Raw genomic sequence first — 26,320 nt, forward strand, 5'->3', positions numbered from 1 at the left:
GTCTCAGTTGGCCACCTTCACGAACTCTGGATTGGGCACGCTGCAGTTCTCCGTTGCGTACGCCGGATGCACGAAGCTGGTGCCCGCCATACCGACGTTCTTCCGGTCCACGGCGCGCACCCTGACGAAGAGGAACGCCGCGACCAGCGAGGCGACGACCACCACCAGGAGAAGCATCACCAAGCCACCGACGAATCCTGGGAGGCTCATGCAGATCGTCTCGGGATCGGCGGAGGCGCTGGCGTTCTGAATCACCACCGTGGTGTCGTTGCTGGAGTTCGTCGTCCCCAGGGCGAAGTTCACGTCGCCTGGAGCAACCACCTGAATCGTCCTCGAGGTGTTCACGTCCGTCATCTCTTGGGCTGCTCGCTTGTACACGTGGGTCGAGACCAAGGTGACGGTTCGGTAGATACTCTGTAGAAGATATCGAGGAAATGAGTATCAGAGATCGGTATATGGGTTACTAGTAATTCATGGTTTAGATACGTTGTTAGAAACTAGTCCTACTCCTTAAAGGTGAACCATGATTAGGCCCTACTACTTATAGAAGCATTTTATTCGGAGGACTCTATTACACCTAGAGATTTTTAAAAAATCTTCAAGGTAAGGACCATCGTCCAAATTGGGAACTATAGGCTAGAACTGATACTCACGGAATCGTCATCTTCCAGATGATCGAGGTCGTCGGACCTTCGCCTCCTGGCACCCCTAAGCTCGGCTGGAAAACCTTCTACCGACCTCGGCCGACCCCCGAGGGTGGCCAGGTTGCCCTCGAGCTCCTCGGAACCGGCGGTTCCCTTTCTCTTCACGGTCTGGTAGGCAGCCGCTGGGTGACCAGGAAGAGGGGGTGGAGGTAGGTGAATGTTATCCTGTGGACTTTGCGGCGAGCTGCTGGCCGTCGCGTCACCAGGCGTCGAACTGGGCGAGGAGGATGAGGTTTGCGCTTGCGGCGCCGGCACCACGTCTGCGTTCGGTTCGCTGTCCAAAAAGGATACGGAGTCAGAATCCAGGGTGAAATTGAATTTAGAGGGACTCGCTGCGGGACGTCCCTCGGATAGACGCCATATTGCCGTTAAGGGGATGCTCTTTTTAAATTTTCATCATTTTCTTGAATCAAATGCACTTGTAACTTTTGAAATTTTGTGCGTTTATTTGTACAAGATTCTATTAAAATAAGAAATTTACGTAATATTTTACACGTATCGTACGATACTATCGTACATTTATAAATTGAAATTATATGTATATCGTAATTTTGAAATTGTTTAAATTTGATAGAAGTATCAAGAAAGGAAAAATCCCATTTTCTGATCTAGAAGGAAAAGAGTACCCCCTTCCCATTGGATCGATCCGGACTCACCTGTACGCTCCAGCAGGTCCGCTGGGGTGTCTGGGATCGGCAAACGCCGGTGGTACGCCGTACTCCGGTACCGGAGGCGCCCCATATTCCGAGCCAAGGCTCTGATGCACCGCTGCTGCGTATTCCTGAGATAAACCGTTGGCGGGAGCGCCGTACTCCAAACCGGGGTGTCCACATTTAGGCTCTGGACAGTTGTAGCGACAGACTTGTATGACGCACTGGAAGTGGACGTTCATACTGTCTGGGAACTTGAAAGCTTGGAAGTAGGCGAAGCTGACGACTGAGGCGCTTGGTCCGAAGTTCTTTATCTTTTGGAACCTGCGAGGAAAGAAGAGTTTCGTTAATCATTAAGAAGACATCCCAGCCTAAACAGTCCAAATCTAGGCTTTAGAGTCTATTACCAAACTGATCGATTCTAGTGCTCATAAAAATTATTGAACACTTTTCAAGCCGCCGTATCGGACCAAGAAACTATCCACGTAGAAGCAACAACTGAACGTCCACTCACCTGGACATAATCTTGGGCCTGACGACGCAGCCATACTGGTCCACCAGCTGAATAGGCGCCCTCTTGCCATCGTGAGCCACACAGTTCCTCACCAACATGTCGAATTTATTCTCGTCGTCCTTGATGGCCAAGACCATCGTCATGGTCTGTCCGATCTTCACGATGCCGGACACCTCGCTGGCCCACGGTCCCTTGCCGACCTGTATCTGCATCCAACATTGGAGATTGTCGCCCAGGAAGTTCGCCGTGACGGCGTGCAGCATGTCTACTTGGAACGGCCTGAAGGTCACGGCCTTCTCGTAGAAGTCGTACCAGGTGCAACGCAGCTTCCTCGCCTGGTCCCACACTTCCTGCACGTAGGGATCGTACTGAACGATTATGGTGTTCTCCACGTAGCTTCCCGACGGCGTGGGCGCCCCGTAGGCCGCCACGTTGTGGTTAGCCGAGGAGCTCATCCCGCAGGAGTTCAGGAAGATCTCGAAAGTTGCGCTCAGGTGGCCCGTACCCGGCTTTAAGTGAACGCAGTGAGAGTCCGAGTAGAAGCCCTTGCTGAAGATCATACCGTAGAACGGTCGATCGAACTCGATGTTGACGCGCATGTGCGTCTTCTCGCATTGGACCTGCAGGTGTTTTATTTGGGGTGTGTCAGGAGACGCCAGGGGCCAGTTCTCCTCGGCACCGTGCGTCACTGGGGGACCGTACTGTGCCGGGGCCCCGTAAACGGACCTGTGCTCCAACGGCAGCGCGCTGCTGTCGACCAATGGGGCGTCGCATTTTACTCTCTGCAACGAACGAAAAGAAATTACGTTAGAGTCTTTTTAAATAGTTTCTATATATTTCGCTGTATATTAACATACGATGCCAGTGAGATTCTTTTAAATAGAATTTTCTTGTCATCTTTTAACGGGTAAGGAGATTTTCAGGTTATTGGCAAGTCGATCTGGATATACGTGAACGTGAGCACATCTAACGGTTGTAGCCTAAATCAATTCGTCCGTGAATTCTGTTTCGTTAATAGGTTTTGTGTAATTACAATTACCCCCACCTTCGATTAATAATTATTTCGATCTATTAGGCATGGTTTTAATTTTAGCAGAATTCCTAGGGGGAACCTAAGCTAAATTCTTTCTCAGTCTTCGTACTTTATACATCGTTGAACATTTCGGTCAACTCGTGGAATTCACCTGACACGAGTTCTTTGACTCTATTTATTACGTAAGCCGAGTTCTACTAATCCTTCAATTACCCGATTAGTGTATGCGTTGACATTGGTAGCGATGGATAAACTTTATAAATAATTGTAGTGAAATATTAAATTGTACTATAAATATTAGTGATATATTTATTTATATCTCTATCGGTAATTAAGAGGAAAATACAGATACAAATTTAATTAATAATTTGTCGTAGAAAGAAATTTAATTAGTTCGTTATTTTTTAATTTTGCTACTAATTTACGGGTAGATAATTGAATCAATAATTTGATTGGCTATTACTTTTCGATGCTATGCCGTAGTAAATTATTGCTCGTTTACCAGGATGCCTAACAATAATCGATCGTGGTTTGAGTCGAATCGAGCTCAAACTAGCTGCGGTCGCTTGTGCGGTAGTGGACCGTTGAAAATGACCGAAAACGATTATGGCTGCGGTAATCATTTGCGAAATATTATACTAATTGCAGCATACTTCCGTAATAAAATCTGCGCGTATCCTTTTGTACAATGAACTCTTCGATGTGTTATTATCGCATGCATACGTATACGTGGAATGGCCTGAATTCGCACGTGACAAGCTAACCAGGCTATAACAACTACAAACCATACTATACGAAATACTGTAATTCTGGATCTAAACAAAATTTAACGACTTTTACGAGATTCGATAAAATAAGTTGAACGGCGAGTAAGTTGGTACTATTTTTGAATTTTCGAGGTATTAGAATTTCAATATTCAACATTCAAGTATCATTATTCAATTATTTGAGTATTCGAATATCATTATTCGTAGAAATTCTAAACGACTTTGGTACACGTCAAACTGCCGGGGAATTTGCAAGACAACTCGACGTAAGTGCTATAACAGTTTCCAAGCACTTAAGGGAAATTGGCGAAGTCAGAAAGCTTGAAAAGTGGGCTTCTCATGAGCCTAATGAGGATCAGAAGCACCGACGATATGAGGCGTGCAGTTTACTGCTTCGACATCATCCTATCCAGCCATTCTTGGGGTCGAATAGTAACTCATGACGTGAAACGTAGAATGTATAATAATCGGCGACCATCTGCCCGCTGTACTTGCTTGCCTTTCTTCCCTTGTCCCGAAGACTCTCCACCACGTGTTACTACCTAGCTGGAAGAATCGTCCGCCATACTTCTCAAGAACTTCGGTGAACCCAATCATTCTCGTCGGACGTTTCGACCTGGGTCAAAGTCGTCTTTCCAACTCGTCCCACATTGTTCCACGAAGTTCAGGCCAAAACTCCGCGATAGCTATTCAACTTCCCCAACTCCGTCTTAACAAACCACTGCCGTGCACACGTAGCTTCTCGGCGAGGAGCATCGTCCCTGCGATGACGAAGAAGCCCTCCTCCAAACTTCTGCCAGCGAAGTTGGAAGAACGGAATCGTTTAAAATTCTGCGCTAGCCTTCGGTGTGTTAAGTGCCGCAGTGGACCCAAGTCATGCCAAGAGAAACTACGTAAACATTCCACGAGAGTCAAGTAGATTCAAGTAGGCTATTGTTTCTACTACTAGAGGCTTTCATATTTGATACTTAATAGATTTCAAATCGAATTGACAATTCGTCACTTTTTGTATTCAGAGTTTAAGTTCTAAATATTTTGTTCGAACCATCGCAACTATACAGGCAATACAGCACTGCTACGCATGCGTTAACAATTTTTGTATAGTAACCAACAGATCGAAAATTCTGACGTTAAATACCGCCTGGCTCACGTAACGACCCAATTTTTACGCGACACGTCGAAGAACCGTACGCGCGCAGCGAAGAGGAATTTCTCGAAAGACGAGCGAACGACACTTAACGGAAAATGGACGGACGCGTTTCACGACGGAATTTTCAAGGCCCCGCACGTATGCATAAAAGCAATTCAACCGGCCGTGTTTCGAAACGCCATCCACGGTAAGAGCCATAACGGCGAACCGAAAATATAGCACCGGAAAACGAGCCACTTCCCCTGCCTCCTCTCTTAACTTTTTCTCTCCTTGTTCCTCTTTTTTTTTCTTTCTGCTTTATTTTTCTCTTGTTTTACGACATCTACAAACGGCGTCGAGGCGCCGGTCTTTCTGGAATCACAATGAATGACGACGAACGCCACCACCGGGGGCACGGTGTACAGAAACGTGTTTGCATTATGAATTCCACGAACGTCATTCGCCGTTGCAACCTTTCACGGAATGCCGATCGAACTCTATGTTACGGTGCTCGAGATTCCGTGGAATTCTCCCGCGAATCGACGTCGACCGGTTCGACCTTGATGGATTTACAAGAAGATGAAGTTGGATGCTTCTCTAAGATAAATCGTCCTCTACAAAGTTCATCGAAATTGAAGAAATTACCGGCGATAAACTTGGCAGAAATAAAGGTAGGAAACATTATGGAAGAATCATACAATGACCTGTTCAAACGTCGGAAAGAGAAATATTGAAAACACTGAAAGTACCGCAAAAAGGCTGATTTCTTGCCACGTGCTACTCGTTTATCATTTTTCCTTGCACTTTAACAGTTGACTGCCGCAGTGCCGTTGGATGAAATGACGCCTGACGTTACTCGTCGCACTGGCGCCAGCAAATAGGCCACAGAGGTAACGCTACATCGAGCAATGGTTTATAGAACTATCAAAAATAAAACTACAACTGAGATCCATCTATAATTATTTCGTATTCTTCTCAGGTTGTAGCCAATACAGAAATTAATAATGGAAGAAGAAATTTAAACAACCTTTAACCTTCTTAATTCGAGAAAAAGTGGTATTACTGAACGAATCGATATTATAATACTAATAATAATATTATCGTTGCCTCATCGGGTTAGTGACACGTTAAAAAGGCAGAAAGTAATACCGGGGATGCACATTAACTGGTTTATAAGACGACCACGTGCTGGTAGAATGCGATATAACTTGTTCCCGTTCGAAACATGATTTTACATTTCACGTGTTCACTAGAAGCCTACTAATTTCACTGCTCCCCTACTTTACCTCCACGTATCGCGAAGTGTTTTTCTTTAATTGTAGGGCAATTAAATATTTTTGATTAGGCCTGAAGATTATCGAAAACACTTATTATTAGAACAGTTATTAAAACGTCAGGTGCTTTCCAACGAAATGGTGCATCATAGCATTTTAATCAGTCGATCTATTTCACGAAACTTTTTCGTTTAATTTTATGAGAGTATGCTATGTACATTTGATAAGAATACCGAAAAAGCATCACGTATAGGGACAGTTGAACGTAACTGTACCAGCGGAGTCAGGTTCCCGAAATTACACGAGTTCCTGTTACAAAAGTTACGAAATTCAAGCGTCTCTTTCTACCGGACACTACGGTGTCATCATCGTTTCGCTATAACGCTCTGTTATACGCGATAAAACCATAAATTGCGCGGTAACACGCCACAACTATGTGCAATTTGAAATCGCACGGACACGTGAGACGGGTTTTTAAGCACCATACTCGTCAATTATGTCTCATTAGAGGTACACGATAGGTGTAATTTACTTTTTGTTCCTTCGACACGAACAAAAGTAATTTGTCTTCTCTGTCGTTTAAATTTAAAGCTGGACTTCAAATAACGTATAAAGAACGTATAAAGAGATTTGCCATATTTGACAGTCCTAAACTTTTTTTCAGTATAATTCTTGATTTATTAAAGAAGTTTGTTTTCTACAAAGTGGAATTCTAATCTTGTTTAGCAGAGTACAAATCATGATTCGTATTCAAATTTACATTCGCAGGAGTAAAAAACGAGAAACACTCCAAGATAAGAGCAATTCTCCTGTTATGATAATGCAGATGTGTCACGTGTCGTTCCTCCCATCGCGTGAGATCGACAGAGACGACCGATTCAGGATCAACAGGAAACGCACGGTTCGCGCCTGACCGATAGGCAGGTCGGTCGACCGTACGCATACCTGTCCGCTTTCTTGTTCTACTTGCACCTGCACCCGATCTGGTCTAAGGACTTTCTGGACAGAAAAGTATCGCGGAACCGGTCGATGCGTGAAACGAAATCGTAGAGCGATGCAGCTATCGACGAGAGGAGAAGAAAAAAAACACTCGAGCCTCGATCGAATGCGTCACACTTCCATAAATTTCGAAAACGTAAGAAAACCTACCGTGGGAATTATTCAGAATTAAACGAATTACTGTAGATGGTTCTGAGAAGACAACAGAAGGATATGGAAGAATCGTGTAGCGACTTGTTCAAACGTCAAAGAAATATCGATTACCATAAAACTTCTATCAGTGTCGAATATAAAAAGAATCCAAGATGCGAAAGCCTCGTATAAAACCTTATTTTTGGAACCGACGATGCGAATGTTGGTTGCAGAGATCGTCTTGGATTGGTGAGGCCATACCGATGGCTCGATTCCATCCCTACCGATGGGAGAAGCCAGGTGCCGGAACCGACGGTGTCCGAAGGAAGCACAGCAGCCGTAGAAAGGCCGAGACTGATTTCGTTTTCCCATTGTCGTCCAGTGGGAAGCCCATCCGTTCGCGTTGGACAGCACACTTTCGCTGAACACCGAGGACAAAGCGTGCTCGTTAATTGAGCAATCGACTCGGCCAGCGATTTAGCTTTAAATGGGTATTCCGCTCGAGGGATCTCGAAAAACCAATTTCTGGTTTATTAGATTTTTACATATAATTGGGAGACTCGAAACTACGCGTGGTATGAAAGTTAAATGAGAATGTTTGGTAGTTTTCAGAAAGAAGACGAACAAATCTTTGTTTGTTAAATAGAAATCTATATATGTAGGAATACAATTGTTTTATTAAACATTCATATAGCTACATATATATATATTTGCTGTATATATGTTCTTTTGAACAAAAATATTTCATAAAGTACTACACTCTATACTTCTCAACAATAAAAGTACAAAAAATAATTCATGAATAAAATTCTATCCGGAGAAATGTCTGCGTCCTTCGAAAAAAAGGAACGAGTGCGAGTGCAAGTCCCTGCTTGCGATATTCAATGTAACGAGACACGTCCATCCGAAACCAAACGCGCGACTGCAGCCGGTTGCCGATGAAAATGAGAAAAGTTGAAGGTCGATCGCGAGCAGGAACGGAAAACAGAACGAATCGACGCGAAATAAAAGCCACGGAAACGAATCCAAGCGGCCGAGTTTCTACCCGTTTAGAAAGCAACACGGTTCCGTCGATTCTGCGGGTCCACGTGCTACGGACAGGCGGTATCGAAAATAAGATAGCAGATTTTACGAAGTGAAAACCCGACGTCGTAACGCGACTCCTCCCGCTGCGACGATGGCGGCGAAAAAGTGGGTCGGGTCGGTACGAACGACCGGGTGCCTACATGTCCCGTGCTTTTCGATAACACGACTGCCCACAGAAAGCTGGATAACACCGTGGACAATTTTCCAACGACACCTTACCCGCTTTCGAGTCGATGGATACGTTTCATTTTTTTTTCTCCAAGTTTCGTGGAAGTATTCCTTAAGAGCATGTAAAGATATCAGTATATAGAAAGATCATGTTACGTATAATAAAAAGCGAGGAAGCATAATGTGGAGCTATAGTTGAAGCAGTACGTGACATCTTTTTCATTAAGAAGTGCACCATTTTCCAAGTCGAGAGGTTAAAGAACCTCGTTTTTGTCTTCCTGTGGCGATCTGAAAGGAAGATTGTTCATTCTTCCGTCCGAAATTGTGGCTTCCGGAAAACCAAGGGGCAATTTAATTGCTGCGAGGCGATCAGCAGGACGGCGAGCCGCAGCCGTGAGAATCAGGCTGAGAACCGTCGGCGCGTACGCGCTCTTTTGTCGAAGAAATCTCGCGGGGTGGGATTTTAATTAAAGAGGAACACTGGCAGCCTTGTACTGCTATGCGAAACGACTGTGCGTCGAGTGCGTAAACGTCTGCCCCGTCCCCCGGCAAACTGCATCGTTCCGTTCCATCCCTACGAATTGTTTTACGGACGTGACGAATTCACCGTCGGTCGTCCACGGGGGACGGCTTTCGTTCGTTTCAATTCCGCTGGTTCGTCTAACGCAGGCATGTCTAACGACGTTTGTGGCGGAATTGAAGAATACCTTCTTACATTTAAATTCATACTGTCGTTGGATCGTCCGGAAGGATGGGAATCACGAGGATGATCTCGAATTACGAGATCGAGAGGCGGTTGCATCTCTGCGTGAACGAGTGCAGCGAAAAGCCAGCGGTCGTCCGCAAGATTGTACGTTCCGAGCGGCCGCAAGACGAAGGAGAGTGTTCTTTTCCTATTCACCGGGGTTTATCAATGGCGGTTTGGTATCGGAGCACGAGGAACTACTTGAAATCATGAGCTTTCACTGACGTAGCAGCAACCATGTTTCGTAAAGAACTCGGAGATAAAGAATGAAGCAGTCTTAGCCGAGCAATTTTATTTATAAGTAAATACAATTAAAAATAACAGTCGTAAATACGATTAAGTGAAATTGAATAGGACCTGCAAAGAAGATTCGTCTATTTGACACGCCACGACAGCTGCATTCATATCCCCAAACGATTACATGGTCTGCGAACAGTACTTTTCCCTTTTACAACAGGCTATCCCGTGTTCACATTAATCCTCCAGAACGTATTTCAGCCTAATCTAATTTCGCCCGCGACACGTCTCGCCCAGTCGCCAGGAGTCGGATTTTAAATTTGTTTCGTTGCACAAAATTACGTAGCATTTGGGAGAACTGTGTTTTTTGACGGTGGTAGTATCGATTCAAGTATAATCAAGTATTTATTAAGTACTCGAATAGCACTCGAATAATCAAGCATTCATGTACTATTCAAACTATACTCGTCACTACTATAAACTATCAGAATCTTCGACTACTCGAATACAGAAAAACTGGACAAGTAGTCGAGTCGCCCGTCCTGTAAGTGTCAGACCGCGACGTCGCGACGAGTACGAGCGACGAAGGCCCCTTACGGGGGTCGTCATGTCACTCGAATTCGAGTGACATGGCAGTCGACGTGTCGAGAGGCCTACGAAATCGGAAACGAGACGAGACGAGACGAGACGAGACGAGACGAGACGAGTCGAGTCGAGACGAGTCGAGTCGAGTCGAGTCGAGACGGAACAACGCGAAAACAGGGCGAGACGTTTCTCAGGAAAGAAAGCTGCCGATGGAAAAGAAGTCAATCCTTGGCTGGAACTCGACTAGAATCTGACCCGCTATATATCGTATCGCGGGCTGTTCCCTTGACAGAGAAAGAGAGAAAGAGGGGAACCAGTGGACGGAGACGGAGACCCGCGGCTCAGAGTACGAGAGAAAAAGAAAGAACATCGTCTAGAGAGTATAGTCGAAAGAGGGCAACGCGTCCGGCGCGATGACCTACTATCTTCGCTTGGGCTGCTCGGCTGTGTATAGTTAACGCTGACTACTGTGCGGTGTCGCTTGCAGGTACCACTCTACGCGCACCTTAGACGCTATGGTGCTACCAGGCGCATCGGGAGCCTTCATTCATCGTTTCCCAAGGTCTCGATAAGCCATTGTCGAACTTTTGAGGTCTTCGAGAACTATTACGTTAGTGAAATATTTGAAAACTTGTTTACATCGATAAACTACGCCCCCGAAAGCCGTATATACTTTTTGTCTCCTACCAAGGTTTACCAATCCCAGCATCTGCCAAAACACATCTGGCCATCTGGCAACGATACTTGGCGTTGTACGTGTTTAACGGCGACGTCGCGGGATTTAATTACTCCCCGTTAAATAACGAAAACATCGCGTTTCATCAGTTTGGATTTATGATTCGGGGAAAAGTATCGCGCGTGTTCCCGTGGAAATTAATTGCATCAATTCCGACTCCCGTTTACACGAATATCGGAAAAACGCATTGATCCGCGCGGCGGACAATTACCGTCTGCTGACTGGAATGCAAACACGGCGTAAACGCGGCACGCATCGCGTAATTTCCTTGCGTTTAATCTGTCGCGTCTCCCTATAGACGAAGTTGCGTCGAAATCGATGTGAAACGACGATCCGATCGATGGAATAACGATCGAACGGTTCGGTCGGATTAAACAATAAAAGCTGTGAAAGCGTGGCTTTCAATTTTTTTTCTTTTTTTTTTTAATAAAATGTCAAATAGACTTTAAATCGAATAAGCGCGACTGGACAAAATCGGTCAGTTTGTTGCTGAACAATCGTCTATTCAACCGGACGGAAAAAGTATCAACATGCGTCGACGTCACAGAGTTTTGATTCTATCGCGACGTGGTCCATGTTGGAAAATTCAAACACTATCCGAATACTGCGACGTTAGAATTTCGTTCGATTGCTATTCAAGTACTGCAGTATTCGAATGCTACTCGAGTACTCAAATTCCGATTCGCGCGAGAATGTTTTCGTTCGGGAATAGTTCTGGGTGGTAACCGTTTCATTCAGGCTTTTACCTCGAAACGATCAGTGCCATATCAGACGACAATGTGTGGCACAGAAAATGCCCGGCGGCTACGGTGATTCCTCTTAAGCATTAACGTCGCGTTGCGTCTCAACCGACACGTGCGGCCCGCGAATAGCGGTCCAACCAGCAGACGTTTAGGCGTCGATGAAACGCGCTCGTTCGTTTTCTCCTGGAAGAACTCTCGACATTTTTTAACGGTCCCAAGAATCAGACAGTACTGCTTGAATTGTGCTTGTAGCAATCGAGTGCTCGCATATTCGAGCGGTGATAATCGAATACTGAATTATTCGGATAGTAACGTTCAAATACTAAAAAATTTGAGTAACACCAACCCCAGACGAAAATAACGAACAACACGATCCACCCCAATATTTTTTAAATTATCTCTCCCTAGATTTCGTCGACCAGGATCTCGGAAACAGTCGGTGGTCGCGCACGCATCGCGACAATGCGAGTTAAAGAACTCGGACAGACGCACCGATAGAGAATCGCCTGTTTTACGCAGCGCGGCATAACGGTCACCGTGCACGAGCTGTCTGTCACTTCGAATGAGTAGAACAAGCCACTAACCGCGAGTAGTAATCTCCGTTCGTTCGACGGTAAATTGGTGCCCGCCGATTTAATAATACCGATCACGGCAACGCACGAATCGATTATTTGCCAGGGCGCAACCTGCTCTCGAAGGGAACCGAACGATGTTTCCTCGGTGATGCGACAAGAATCGTTTTCTCGGAGTAAAATTTAATTGGACATTGGCCGTGCATACCCGGGACTAGTAGTTCCCCGTGGGAAAATTCGTGATTCTCGTAACTATTACGAGATGGCGGTCGAAACCGATAATAAATCGATTCTGCGCGCGAAAATGAATCGATAATAGGCGATACAATTTTTCGATACTAGGTCTCGTTTTCGCGAAAATCGATTCTGACGGTGTTACGGATCACGCGCGGGCGTTGAGTCATGCATGCTCCGAGCGTGTCTGTCCATTGCCGATTGATTCTACTTGTTTCGGCGCGCGTTATCTTTACTTCCTCTGGTTCGCTGCAGTGAATCGATCGAAACGGATAGCATCGTCGTCGTGTTTACAAATACGACTAGAACGGCGTGTACTCACAGCCAATAGCAAAGGCAGCAACAAAATTAAAGCTGTCTTCCGTATACTCCACCACGTCCACTCCATCATGCGTATGTCCTCTCTGTAATGAAAAAGGAGAACGAGACATTTTAATTCCGTGCGAATTCTATTATATTCTCACTCCTGGAATCCTTTCAGTGATATATTAATAAGATCAAAGCTTTGCAGTCTCGAATGCGAGTATCAATTTGCTTCTTAATGTTCATTAAGTTCTTTCAATTGAAATCTGAGACATGAAACGTGTGAAATGAATTAATACTTCTACCCAAGACTGTAAACTTTTGGTTTCAATTTCGAATAATAATTATTCGATTACTTGGCAACTCGAATACAAAAACGTTCCACAAGTTCCAGCCCTAATCGCGAGCCCTAACTTCGACGTAAGTGGCGAAGGGACGCGTCCAGGCATACGATGAACAGAATAAATTCGTTTATCACCACTCGAACGGACGAGTAGGGCAATGGCTGTTCGTGGTTCCGCGAAAGACGTTACGCAATGAGCATCTAAACCATATTCCCCGAAAGTCGAACTTCTTAATTAAAAAGTCGCTCTGGGTACAGCGCGACGCACCGAAAGAAAAAGTTTCAACCGCTCCCACAACCCGCTAGGAAATTCAATCTCGCGAGATTCAAAGTCTGCGCGGAGTGAGCTTCGTTTCTGGCTGAAATTGGCTAGGAAATAAAGTTTAACGGTTATAGTGAAAAAATGAAAGAAAACACAATGAAAAAAGAAAGTCGACGACGAGGAGGAAGAAAAAATACATAGAAAAAATTAAATTTCGCGCACAGCACCGGAGATAAGAGAAAAGAGTCCGGAGGTGGAACGCTGGTAAACTCGTAGTTTGAATAAAGCCCAGACATCAAAGGGGAGGATTATTAAGAGCCGCGCGATCGGGAAACACCGAAACTTTGAAGCACGGAAAAGAAAGACCGATGATAGACGCGGGGAACCGGAGACGAGCGAAATTATATTCGAATAAAACTGATGACGAATAAGAAATCCTCGGAAATCCATTCTTAATGGCGGTAACAATTTTTTGTTCAACTGATTAATAACTGTACGTGTCAATGTAAGGGAGACGATTGGACAGATTTCGATGAGCTATTTATTACGTTTCGATTTAGATGTTTTATCTAAAATTGATGAAATCGTTGATATTTTATTTTATGATAGAAGACAAATTTTTAGTATATAAAAATTCATACATAGAAATGTGAATATTGAATTTATAGATAGAAATGAACGCTTGGAGCGAACGAGTTGAAACGTAATAAACAATCATAAACGAAGTTTCATATGTACAAAGGATGATAACTTGAAGTCTCGAACGAGCTGTTACTTATTCTGGCCTTTCGCACAGATATTTTATATTAATTCTATATATATTCCCGAAAATTCAATCAAACGATCTAATGTTATCATTGAACAAAAAAATTCAGATAAAGGACAAATAATTGAAATGTAAATAAAGCAAGTTTGGTATCGCACTATTTCGAACTATTGTTTAACAAAAAAGTAAAAATCATAAGATCCTCCTCTAGATCTTCTCAAACACATTAATCGTACAAAACATCTAAAATAGTCAATTGCAATTAAAGGAACTCAATTACAACATAAAATGAATACCAAGAAAAATCACAAAAATATATAGAATCTCATGATGCAAATTAATTTTCACACCCCCCTCCCTTCACAGTTAATTTTAAATCACAACTTGATCCTGTCCCGAAAAACTAATCCCTACTATACTTTCAATTTCTAACTGTACTTCGTGAGCCTCAAATCATCATCGATTTATTATTATCATAAACAGCACTGAAACTTAAGTAAACAGCTCGACGCAGACTCCGAAATAATCATCCGTCGAAACGTAACGCGCTCGTTTCAGAAATCCGTCCAATCATCCCTAGGCGAGGGGGGGAAACGAGAACGGACCGGAAGCGAAGAGATCGATGCACCTCGATCGTGTCCTCGGTGTCGAAGCACTGTCACCTAGAAGATCCTCCGAATATCTTCGAAATTCTCGTGCTGGTCCCTCTTCGCCCCCCACTGGAGCACGTCGTCGGTCACACGAAATAACCCCGTGACTCGCGGCGTCAGTTGTTCGTCATCGGGCCCGAGCGCGAGCGGTGCTTCCTTTTCCCGTGGAAGTGAAAAAAAAAAAAAAGGAAAAAGGGGAACTCTGGCTGTCTGCCGCGACTGGACGGGCCCAGAGGTGGCTACCTTGGCCAACGGGGACTGACTGAAGGCGCAATCCACGCTCGTCTCGGCCACGAGCCACGTCCCAGTGACCTACTGACGATCTCGATCGTTCCTGGTCTACGCTCGCCCCCTCCTCCTGCTCCTTCCGCCTGCGTCAAGTCCCAAACAGGCCCACCGTGCTCGCGGTACCCCCACCCTTCGGTCGACCGCTCTCTGCCACCGTTTCCATTCCTTCTTTTTCCTCATAATCGCGTCCCTTGCTCTCTTCCTCGGACTTCGTGGTTTCCTTTATCCCCCCGAACGATGCTGCCCGTGCACAGGTGAAAGACGCTTCGAGCGAGGCGCGAGAATCATTAAATAGGGAACAGGGTGGAGGGAGAGAGAGAGAGAGAGGGGGAGAGAGAGCGTTTATTTCGGTGGTCGTTGTTCTTCGGGGAATGCGCCGAAACTTTTGATGAGCTCGTTTCGATCCCGGGGTTACCCGTGGCATGTGGACGTCGTAAATTGGAGGCGATTAGTGGTTTCGAAACTTGACGGGTTTCTTTATCGGTACAGAGGTGGTTAGCGATAGTCAGCGGTGGTCAGCAGACTCATTCGATTTTTGACGATAATTGCAATGCTAATTACAATCCTGGCGGAACGTCCGAGTACCCCATCCAAAGGATGCGACTTACTCAATGAATTCTTAATTTTTACGACATTTATCCTGTCAAATATTGAGAAAATTCAATAGCCAGGGGCGTTTTAACAGCATCGCGGGCCCCAGAGCAAAACTGTGCACTCTTGTTAAAAAGGGTGGGCCCCTTAGTTTGTGAAGACGAGCGCACAGCGTGCCCGTACGTTGAGACTATATTTATTACACAGCAAAACTACATAGCGATAAACACGAAATTTATTCTCGCCGAAATAATCGTGAATTTTCGTCGATGTTTAAAACCCAGAACAAGCTGAAGTCCACAACAAAGGAAACGCGCTAATTGTTAGCGGACCGCGTTTCTTTCCGCGTCTGCGAGCACGTTTCGGTGTGTTTTAGCCCGTCGGAAAGCTTCAACGCGTTGTTCCCCGTTCGGGGGTGGGAAAAGCGATTTTCGCGAGGAAACTCATTTACGGCGAGGCACGTAACAAAACAACCGGTCTCTGTGCGTAACAATATCGCCCAAGCGTCAGCTGGCCCCGTGGGCCAAAACGCGAAGGAGAAACGCCCGGAAAATATTTCAGTTGTCTGTCACACGCAGGTGAAACGAAACGCCGATCGTGACTGGAATAATGGGCGCTCGCGCGAACCGCTGCTGCATCCGCGCGAACCAGACCAGGACGGGAAGGAGCCCACCGTACGAACGAACGATGGAATCGTTTCGTTCGACTAGCTTCGATTTCAATAAATCGCGAGGAGAGGAGAAAACCAAAACGAGGGCGTGTGCTACTCTCCTATAAGTCGAATCGTCGACGCTCCGCCATTTTTCACCGTCCGGAGACCGGATAAACGCGTTCCTCGCGACTCTGCTCGAAAAAGAACGACACGAAAATCTCGAGCACCTGATCGTTTTCCCGCACGATATACGCAAACGGTTCGCGTAAAGGAATGGAAGGATTAAAGGGGGAATATAGTTTAATTGAAAATGAAACAAGAAAGGAGAATTATGGGACGATTGATGATGAATGTAAAGGATTTTTCGAGGTGTTTTTTTTGTATGAAACACAGTTGTAATTTATTCTATAGTCACCAGGACTATTCTAACAGGCTCCTTCCTTCGTTACTTTCTATTATACTTCTACTACTGATTCAGGAAGGGTTGATAATTTTATTTAAATCGTAGAATATGAATATTTTTTGTAAAATTGCAATAGCTTTCAATTGCTGTTTAAATGCAAGTAATAAGACACAAATTGACGAGATAAGGTTGGAGGAAGTAGCGAATGGTATAATGAATGAGGAAATAACGGAATAACCGGCTGGAGTGGGGTGGATAAAAGAGGAAAGGAAATGATACGTGGAAAGTTGAATAAAATCAAAGATAAATATTTCAGAAAAGTAGGATAAGCTGTTGTGTAGAAAGTAAGATAGGATAAGGCGGTTGGCATGATTTCGTACGAGCCGGGTATAAACACGGAGTGAGATACACATATGTGTCAAATGTGTCATAAAACCGACTTCTTTCCGTAGTCGGGAGGCAAAAATTACTAATGAACTCCAGCTTGGGCGCAGAAATGCTTAGAAGAAATATATTGCTGCGTCAAGGCGGAACGAGTCGCTTGAAATACTTTCCAGCTATGCCACCGAAACACCGAAACGTCGGTTTAAATCAAATATACATCTGGCGAAGAAATAGATACCGGAGTGTGCTACTAGGGAAAATATCTCTTCCGATTGTGACGATACAGGAAATATTTTACATGCAATTTGAACTGTATGAACGATTGAAAGAGGTAATATATAAATAAAATTTACTTTGTGTATACGCATCTACTAATAAAAATAAATTATTTTGTCCGAAGACATTTCGCTTGAATTAAATTCGGTGTACCGAACAAGTCGTGGCACGCCAAAGAGAAAACAAACGAACCCCATCTGGGACCAAGCTGAAAGCTTCCATCGTTTTTCATTCGTCCTGCAATCGTCGCGACGAGAGCCGTATAATTAGCATAATTATCGTGCATCTATTAATTACAATGTATCGAGGGAACGTTAACGTCCAGTCGTGCTTATTATAAAACGCTCCACATTCGCAGATACGGGTGATCGCGACTGGCGATAAACCTGGCGGCATGCGAGAGGTATGCCACGGCTCGCTGCACGCGAAAAGAAGTGTAAAGACGTGTTAATTTGAAATCAGTGGCGATCTTTGGCCTAACTTTTCGCGAGAGAGATAAAAGAAACGTCGTTCTTCGTACTATGTAGTTCAGGAAAAAAAAATAAATAACCGTTTTAGATATATGCAAGAGTCACTCGTATGAAACTAATCAAAAATCGAGTCCATTATGGTAATTGCGAGTGGGTCGAACGTATTAGTCAGCCTTTGTAAGGCCTGCGACTATCAAGGAAAGCATTCGACCTGTCTCCCTCCGATTTTAGCCTACTTTCACAGAAGGGTAGATTACAGGTCCCCGTTGCCGCGTGTAAAATATTAGTTGCAACGACTCGATAATACTAGAGATACAGTCGATTGCGGTAACATGGCTCGCAATGTATATTGAGTATCAATCTCTGTCATGGAAGTCTACGCGGATGGTAAATACGAGGGAAACAGAGGAATAAAAATTACTTGCTACGTGGTATTTATTATCGTGTATACTTGCAGCATACTAGTCAACACGAGTCCATTGGTAATGGCGAAAAATTGGAGCACTGGAATGCAAGAAACTAAAAGCCTTAGTTTACGTTTAGTGTAGTCAACGTGAATGTATCGGAAGAGGGTGAAAAGTTCGAATTATTTAATTTACCTATTATTTGTCGTCCAGTATTAAAACGAATTAAAATTTTGGGAAGATACTTTGAGCGGTTCCCTTGCAATCATCGAATTCTCGACGTTGATCACATTCAATTTATTCACGACATCGCGTTCCCCTTATCCCCAGGACTGATCTTCTTCCTCCCTACGATACTTTCGTTTTCTCGAAATGGCTTCGCGAACCGGGATTTGCGTAACACGACGACCGATAAGAACGAGAACTAGAAACGCGAACCGGCGGTCTGGCCCAGATTCCTCGCCCGCATGACGTTAACCCGTCCATCCGGAAGTGGCTTATGGTAGTCGCTGCACGCAGGGATAACGCCAAACGGCAGATAATACGAGAAAGTGCGAGTGAACGTTTCTCCTTCGTTCGCTTTTTCTTTTTTTTCTGACTTGTCACGAATATAGGGCAATTATCCTGGTATCCTAGAATTATCATTTTCAGATGAAGCGACCAGTGAACAGAAAGGGAATTTCCCTTTTTTAATCCTTCAAATATTGATTCAGCTGGGATACGAGTGTTTGCGGAGAATGTAATTGAAAAAGGAGTAATTAGATAAGGTTGGTGGAAATTATAGATGACGGGAGAAACGAGGTAAAAGTGGAACGACCGAAAAAAGTAGAAAGGATAACGAAGAAAAGCAAAAAATGATACCAATTCGAATAAAGCCAAAGATGGATAATTAGGAAGAGTAGAATAAGCTGGGGCATAAAAACGAAGAGAGTATAATGCCAGAGGTAGATGAAATTCTCTTCTGTACGATGGTTCGTATAACAAATTAGAGATTATCTTTCGTGTATTATTAAAATAAAGTTCAACTCGTCTCTGGATAAAATCGATTAGTCGCAGTTTTTATCGAATTAAATTTTCAAGGAAAGAGCACGAGTGACGGATATGTGTTCACACAAATAGCCAATCACGATTTATTTCTCATTCGATTGTTCCCGTGAAATTTCATTTTATATTCGAAGTTCCGTCGGTGTTTTTGTTTCAGAAAAGAAATATGAAATTCCCGGAGTATCGGGGGATACTCGATCGCGACCCTTTGCATACAAATGGAACGTTGGAGTTAATTAAAAGGCCAATCCCAATAGTAATCGTATTACCTCGTAATTCGACGATAACAGCATTAGCTTTCCTGGTAAAGTTACTTCCTCTACTATTTCTTTTAAGAAAAAACGTACAATTGCTTCGCCAGCGGTTATTCGAGGTTTTAAATAAAAATCGCGTATCTCTGAATCTCTGTAATTCGTGACACGGTAATCGTTGGCAGAATAATTACTCTATTACCAGCAATTACCTGAATCGTTAGATTCATGTTCGATTCTGAAAAATTAAAGGAAATATCTATTTTAACAACCTTCCCTTAGTGATCCTTAAAATAGCTCTTCCTTTATTTAAAATTATAGGTTTGATCAAACTGGAATCGGTAAATAATTTGGTTGTGCGAATGAAAGTCACGCGAGAGAAAAATTTAGAAAGTGCTGGAATGGTGGTCCATGAATGACAATTTTAAAATTTCTCGCAAGACAAGGGTGCTGCATCTTCGGCACTTTTTGCACGAGCACAGACAGCCCGGATACAATCGACGCAGAATTTTGTACGTTTTTCGTTCGACGACTTTTCTCGGTTCGATTGCATTTCCCTCGTCTTTCCCATCACGTTCTCCTTTCATTCCCTGAACGACACAAAGGCTTCTTATATTCACTGAAGTTCAAAGACCCTACACATTTTCATCGTGTTCAAGAGTTTTAAAATATTTCTATTTTCGTTGTCTTATACTCTTTCTATAAACCGTTTCTGTAATTAAAATTTGAATTTTCTGCTTGCAATTTAAATTTTGATCTACATATCGTAATTAAATTTCTAGACTTCATTCGCTATCTCATATTTTCACGTTTCATCCTCCGAATGAAATTTCAGTTTACATCGTCCAACTCCGATTTCAATCTGTGTTCCGAAATTTAAATTTTGATTTTCCGGTAGCGATTCAAATTCCGATGTTCGTTGAACGGCTAATGGACAAAGTTCGCTGACTGCTCTTCCGACGGTTATATAATCAGCCCACAGAGAAGTTTGCGCGGAACCGATATTGCGCGAGTAAGTGATACGCGGACACGCTGGAGCTGAAATACCAGATGCAGGCACGGAATGGGATCCGGTAGAAAGGTGGGCTATTAGGAGAAAGCTGGCCCCAAAAATTAATCCTCGAACGTGGCGTCGCGATAGCTCATCGAAAATCGTGAACCTAGGGGGACGAGGTTACCCTAGAATTTCGTTCCGAATACCCAAATTAAAAAAGAGACAGGAATCTACGTTGGACCATCCTCGTGTGTATTCTAAATTTGCATACATACGCCACGTGCCCAAATCTCGACACGTTTTACCTCAGCCTTTTTACTTAGAAATACGTTCGACATAAAAAGAAGCATTTCTAGTCAGGTTTATTTTAGGAAGCATCCGCGAATTTAGGAGAGGCGAGGTGGAATCGTGTAACCACTTCAGAATTAGTGGCGCGTGAGTCTAAAAGGCTTCGAGCACTTAAAGTTTTTAACGAAATTCTTATATTTGAAGTGGGTTAGGAATTTTAATGTAATTCTAGTATCGGGAAACTGAGTTGTCCCATTCACCCACCCTACGAGCACCTACATTTCCATGATTATTGTTCATTGTTGAACTTTCCGTCTTTTTGCGATCTCTTATAAAGGTGAGCCATTTCCCGCAAAGCTATGCGAGCCATCCAAGCTCCCGCCGACAAAACCTCGTGGTAGCGAACCTTCCAAACACAATGAATCGACAATTTTTTTTTGCGCCCAGCTTTTCTCCAATTACATCGTGGCAGTAATTCGCACACCTTTTATCCGAAGAACCGGAGGAAGAATGCATGCGTGTCGAGAATGTGTCGTTCGTGTCCCACGGCCTAAATACTGCTCGTAGACGTCGAGGAAAATGACACCTGATGGAATCGAGACCGCGAAGCATCTTACGAGACGGTGATGGAGAGACGGGGTTCATCTCGGTTAATCCTTGAAATCGCGCTAGATTGACAACCCACGTATTAAACGGCGACCAGCCGAGTCACTGTGTGACCAAGAGTAATCGTTGGACGCCGGTGAAACCGCGCTCAACAATTATTAGAGACCCGCGGCGTGCTTCCTTTAACCTCTTTTCGAGTCCTTCGACCCTCTTCGCCGGAGGAGAAAGGAAACTTTGGGCTGAATAACACGGATATTAAACCACCTCTGCGCCTATCGTTGCAGGGAGAATCGTAACGATTCGTGAAGAACGTATTATTAGATTATTACTTATTCGTTTGGAAATTCATTTGCACTTGTTCGTTCAAAAAAGTCTTACTTGAAATACCATTCGAATACAACTTGAATACTTGGCTGCTCGAATACTATTCTCCTCAAGTATTACTTACTGCTACTAAGTATTACGCTCATTCGTGGACCAAGAAACTTTTCGGAGAAAAATTCGACCTTTTAATAAAACGTATCAGTTTTAAAGGCAAATTTCACGAGAGCAATCCGTGATAATCAAGGTCTGGAGACAGGCCGTCGCCCTGGGCGTCGGAGCGCTCCGAATACGTCGCCGCGCGAACGAAACAAGAAGGCCAGGAGTCCCAGTTTCCCCGTCACGGAAATCAGATATCGTATGGCAACTGCCGCTTCCTCCACGGGCCCGTATTTTTCCCGCGTTGTTGTTATTATTATCATCCGTCGGCGACCGGTGGTGCAACCCTTTGTCCAACCGAAGCGTGACAGGTGCGAGCGCGTGACGTAAGTAACGAGGTACCGTTATACCCGCGATGCACACGCGCGCCAGGCGAAACCCCATAAGAATGCCAGACGACACGGTGCGGAACACCACCGTGGACGGTGTGGCGCGAAATTCTGTACTGTTGTGAAAGTGACATGGGAGACCAGTGGCGTAGCCAACTTTTTCCGACCTTCAGTTTGGCCCTCGCGTTTATATCAAAATTAATTTAAATTGAACACAACATGAAGAAGAAATTGAATAATTTTAGTGACACATGTGTATTTAGTAGGTGGATCCTATGATTCGTTAGAACCTCTAGAATTAGAATCTCATTCGAACGAGTGAAATTATTTTCAGCTCTCATTTTGGACCACCCCCACTTTTAACAAGTTTAATCATAGTTGAATACAAGCGAAAAGGAAGTTAAACAATTTTGACAATTACCTGCAATTTCTTCGTAATTGGTATTTCTTTATGGGACTTGGACAAGTAGGTCCCCTAATTCGACGGGGCCTCTACTCTTTGCCACGGGGTAGCTCATGCATGAGAAAAAAAGATACGAAGGTAAAGAAAGGAACAGAAAATATGGCCCTGGCATGGTAATGGCCACGTTCCACTTATCGACGGAAAGTTAATCGCACAATGGCATTTCAGAGGAAGCTGGAAGGTGGATTGGTCGAGGAGACGCGTGCCAAAGGAAATGATCAAAGGGCTTCTCGGGTCTCGAGTGACCCTACACAATTTCAGATCGTTCGCGAGTGGTTTTGCTGCTACTAAAAATTCTTTTGTTTTCGTAGAAAAAATGTTCCTTCGTCTACGGTTACCTGCCAGCACGGGGTAGAAAGCGAGAAATTAAGGCGACGTCGGGCCGCGGAAAATTGATCTCACGTGGACACGAGTGGTTGCCCAGAAACTTTCGTGAATATTCGTCTCGGTTGTTAAAGGGAGGACGATGGAAGTTCGCGAAACAGTTCGACAACGTTCGAAAATTGTTGACCACAGGGTATAGGATTAGAAGAAGATTAGAAACCCTCGCTCTAGGACGACGGGACTAATTGTCACGTTCCCTGAAAAGTCGACCAGTCTCGATTGCATCTACCAAATCGTCGGCATTTATCGCGGGACCCATCTTCCATGGAGCTAGATCGAGTACGGATCTCGAACGACGCTCGTGAGATTCAGAATGAATTCGTCTTCTTCTAGTGGCGGTCTCTCCTTCTCCACGCCGCTCAGAGGATCTTTCTCTCTGCCTACACGCGGCCTTATTCTCGACATAGACCCGGAGAAGGAAGGACGCCACGAAGAGAGACGTGAGAACGCTGACATACTGACTCGCTACCCCACATACCCTTTTGCCTTTTCAACGCGCGCTCAGAAGATGCCGGAGTGGGGCGTTGAACCGGGAAAACGGAGAATGGAACAACTTCGTTTCGATCAGTCTCCAAAAATATATATTATATATTATCTGTATTTTATACATGAAAGAAATCCCTAATAAAATGCATATATATATCACTAAAATTATTCAACTTTCTCCACACATCGCATTCGATTTAAGTCGATTGAATTCAAATGAAATTCTTTCCTGGAATTAATGGAATTCGTTCTCAAGTCCCCAGAGTCTCAACCCAGTCAAATCATTGTTAAATTATGCTTTTATTTAAATCTTCTCCCGCGATTCTACAATCCCTACGAAAAGATAAAGTAATAGTCACTGTCCGTAGGATCGCGTTACGAAGGATGTTAATTCAGCTCACGCACGAGGAACTGTTCAGCTCACACCCTTCAGAACTGTTCGAGGACAGCGTACGGATTGCGCACCAGACCGGGGTACCACTGATCACAAACTGTTCCCACAAACCTTGATCTTTCCAGTAGGTCGGCAAGGTGGCTCGATATAATCCTATTGACACACACACTTGGCACTTGCGATTCTCGTTGTCGAATGCTTCTCGTTCCTCACGGGTGGTAAAGTCCCAGACGACACCCGTGGCGATCCTCGCGAGTGTGGGAGGGAAAAGTTGAACGAAAGGGAGTCCCGCGTGCCGAGTGATCGATTAATAAACGTGACGGGCGTAAGACACCGACCGGGTATGCCGTGTGAGTTCGTTGTGAGCTCCGCCAGAAACGAAACGCGGCCTATATACTCTCCCCTCTCGGGGTCGTCTGCTTTCACCAAAAACCCTCGGCGAGCCACTCACCTGCCGGAAAAATCGAAATTCGCGTCACAATTGTCAGAAAACTGGGGAAAAAGAAACGGCGAAAGGTAGACAGTAAAATTCGTTTTTAGATTCGAATGAAACTTGAGCACACGTGGAATTCAAGTACTCGGGCGCTGGAATACCATTCGACACTAATCGAATACTCGTAGGGTTGAGTGTTATTCGAATATTTGTGCTGACGATAAACAATACTTTTTTTTAGGAAAGAAGATCGAAAGCTATCGCTTCGGTATTTGAAAAGTTACAAAGTTATCGTTACACCTTTGAAATCCTGTCGACGGATTTATGATTGTATAATAGACTATACAACTATACAACTATACCGTAATCCGAAAGTCTCTTTAGAAAAACCCTTTACATCTCCATGATGGTATCTAGCCCATAAAAACTTCATGACAAGTGAATTTTCTTAAAAATTTGGCATGTCCTACTCCTTCAGGGTACAGCGTTGGAGAATACCTCGGCCGCAGGCTGCACCGCCAGCACGACTTTCTTTTTTCTTAATCATCAAGAGAGCTACAATGGGCACGTAAACGGAGCGAGGTTGAATCACGAAGTTCGTCGGGGAATGACGCGCGATCTCGGTCTACCTACCACGAATACCGGAAGTCTAGCGGGCTCTTGGTGGCAGCGAAAGTTCTCGTGTTTTCAGGGTCGACGAAAAAAATTACGTACGAGTAGGAACGTCCACGGACCTTTTTTTTTTATCTCTCGTTACAACCATAAAGGCAATCATAATACGATCATAATACAATCGTAATACTGTACAACTGTACACTTTTATGTTCTGTTAATGTCTAATTACAATCGTAGAAAGTAGTATTTGAACATCGGAGCACTCGCTCCTCCCCTTCCCTCCCCCTTTCTCTGGTTGGATACCGGAAGTGGAACACGGTCAAGATAGCAGCGAAAGTCATCGACCACGAACGTTCACGGTCACTGTAACTTTTTGGACACTGCATCTGCGATTGCTTACCTTTTACGTGACCCCGTGAGTTATATAAAGAATTTGTCTAGCGGTTGAAAAAGTGGACCTGGGAACGAACCGTGAGAGATTAAAACGGGAATGCTAGAAAGTAGAAAATTTGGTGAAAACGAAAGCAATGTGTCGAAACGGAATGCTTCTAGAACGTAATAACCACGAATTATTTTTATTAATCCGAATGACCTGCTACATTTTTGGTCCGAATACCTTAATTTTTAATATTACTGTATAGTTATATAGCTAGATAGTTGCATAGTCCTACAGTGATGTAGCTATAAAGTGGCATAGTTGCACGGATGATGGACATTTAATTATAATACTTCAAAATCCTGCTCAATAATTCCAAAAGATCATCACTGTCGCCCTCTGACCGACGGTAATTAGCGTCACGTTTCGAACTAATTAAAGAACCCAGCGAATAATTATGATGTACCATAATAACAACCGCCACGCAACGTCGGGAATTGCTGTGATAACGATAGCGGAAAGTTGGCGATAAATTTAAAAATATTGTCTCTGCGAGAGAGCTGCTCAACCCCGTGGGGAAATTACAGAGCGATTTGCGAATTGCAAGGCGAAACCAATCGTAATTAACGCGCATTCCGAAACAGCGACCCCGTTAATTTCCCCGGATTCTCCAGCGATGCTCTAGCCGGCATGCCACGCTTCCGCGGAGTTCCGATTCCGGAAGAAAGCTAACCGAACGAATTTCGCGCCCGCAGAAACGGTGAAATTGCGCAATTTTTCCACGAGCATTGACGTCAGCGGCCATTCACGAGCGCCCGGCTAGCAGCTTTCACACGGATCTTGCTTTGTCATCCGCGTACCTAGATACAACGCCGCTCGAACCATCGGTTTATTCGTTGCGCAAATGAAGGAAAGCTGAGACATTCCTTGCGATGGAAACGATTCTATCGGTAGAAATCAATATACAACGTGAGAAGTCTATCCAGTTTGGAGAGGTTTGGAGATTTTTTAACTATAGAAATTTGTTCAAACTATGGGTAATTAATTTTGTCGGAGTAACACGTAGCTGGAAAGTAA

General features: G+C 44.2%; 1 protein-coding gene across 3 annotated transcripts; it reads right to left on the minus strand.

Annotated features, from left to right (window-relative positions):
* Nucleotides 1-24,996, minus strand: LOC128876399 (cuticlin-4). Of its 3 annotated transcripts, none has more exons than XM_054122730.1 (6): nt 23,931-24,996; nt 12,631-12,712; nt 1,869-2,650; nt 1,361-1,678; nt 654-978; nt 1-414 (listed from the first exon to the last, which is right to left on the minus strand). In XM_054122730.1, exons 2-6 carry the CDS (start codon nt 12,697-12,699, stop codon nt 4-6), a joined length of 1,905 nt encoding a protein of 634 aa, XP_053978705.1. In that variant the 5' UTR covers nt 12,700-12,712; nt 23,931-24,996; the 3' UTR covers nt 1-3. The 3 variants fall into 3 exon arrangements, with proteins under 3 accessions (XP_053978705.1, XP_053978704.1, XP_053978706.1); XM_054122729.1 differs by lacking the exon at nt 23,931-24,996 and adding an exon at nt 14,588-15,739; XM_054122731.1 differs by lacking the exon at nt 12,631-12,712 and having other exon boundaries at nt 23,931-23,972.
* Nucleotides 24,997-26,320: the final 1,324 nt, after the last annotated feature.

Source organism: Hylaeus volcanicus, chromosome 5 (assembly GCF_026283585.1).
Source record: "Hylaeus volcanicus isolate JK05 chromosome 5, UHH_iyHylVolc1.0_haploid, whole genome shotgun sequence".
Classification (NCBI taxonomy): domain Eukaryota; kingdom Metazoa; phylum Arthropoda; class Insecta; order Hymenoptera; family Colletidae; genus Hylaeus; species Hylaeus volcanicus.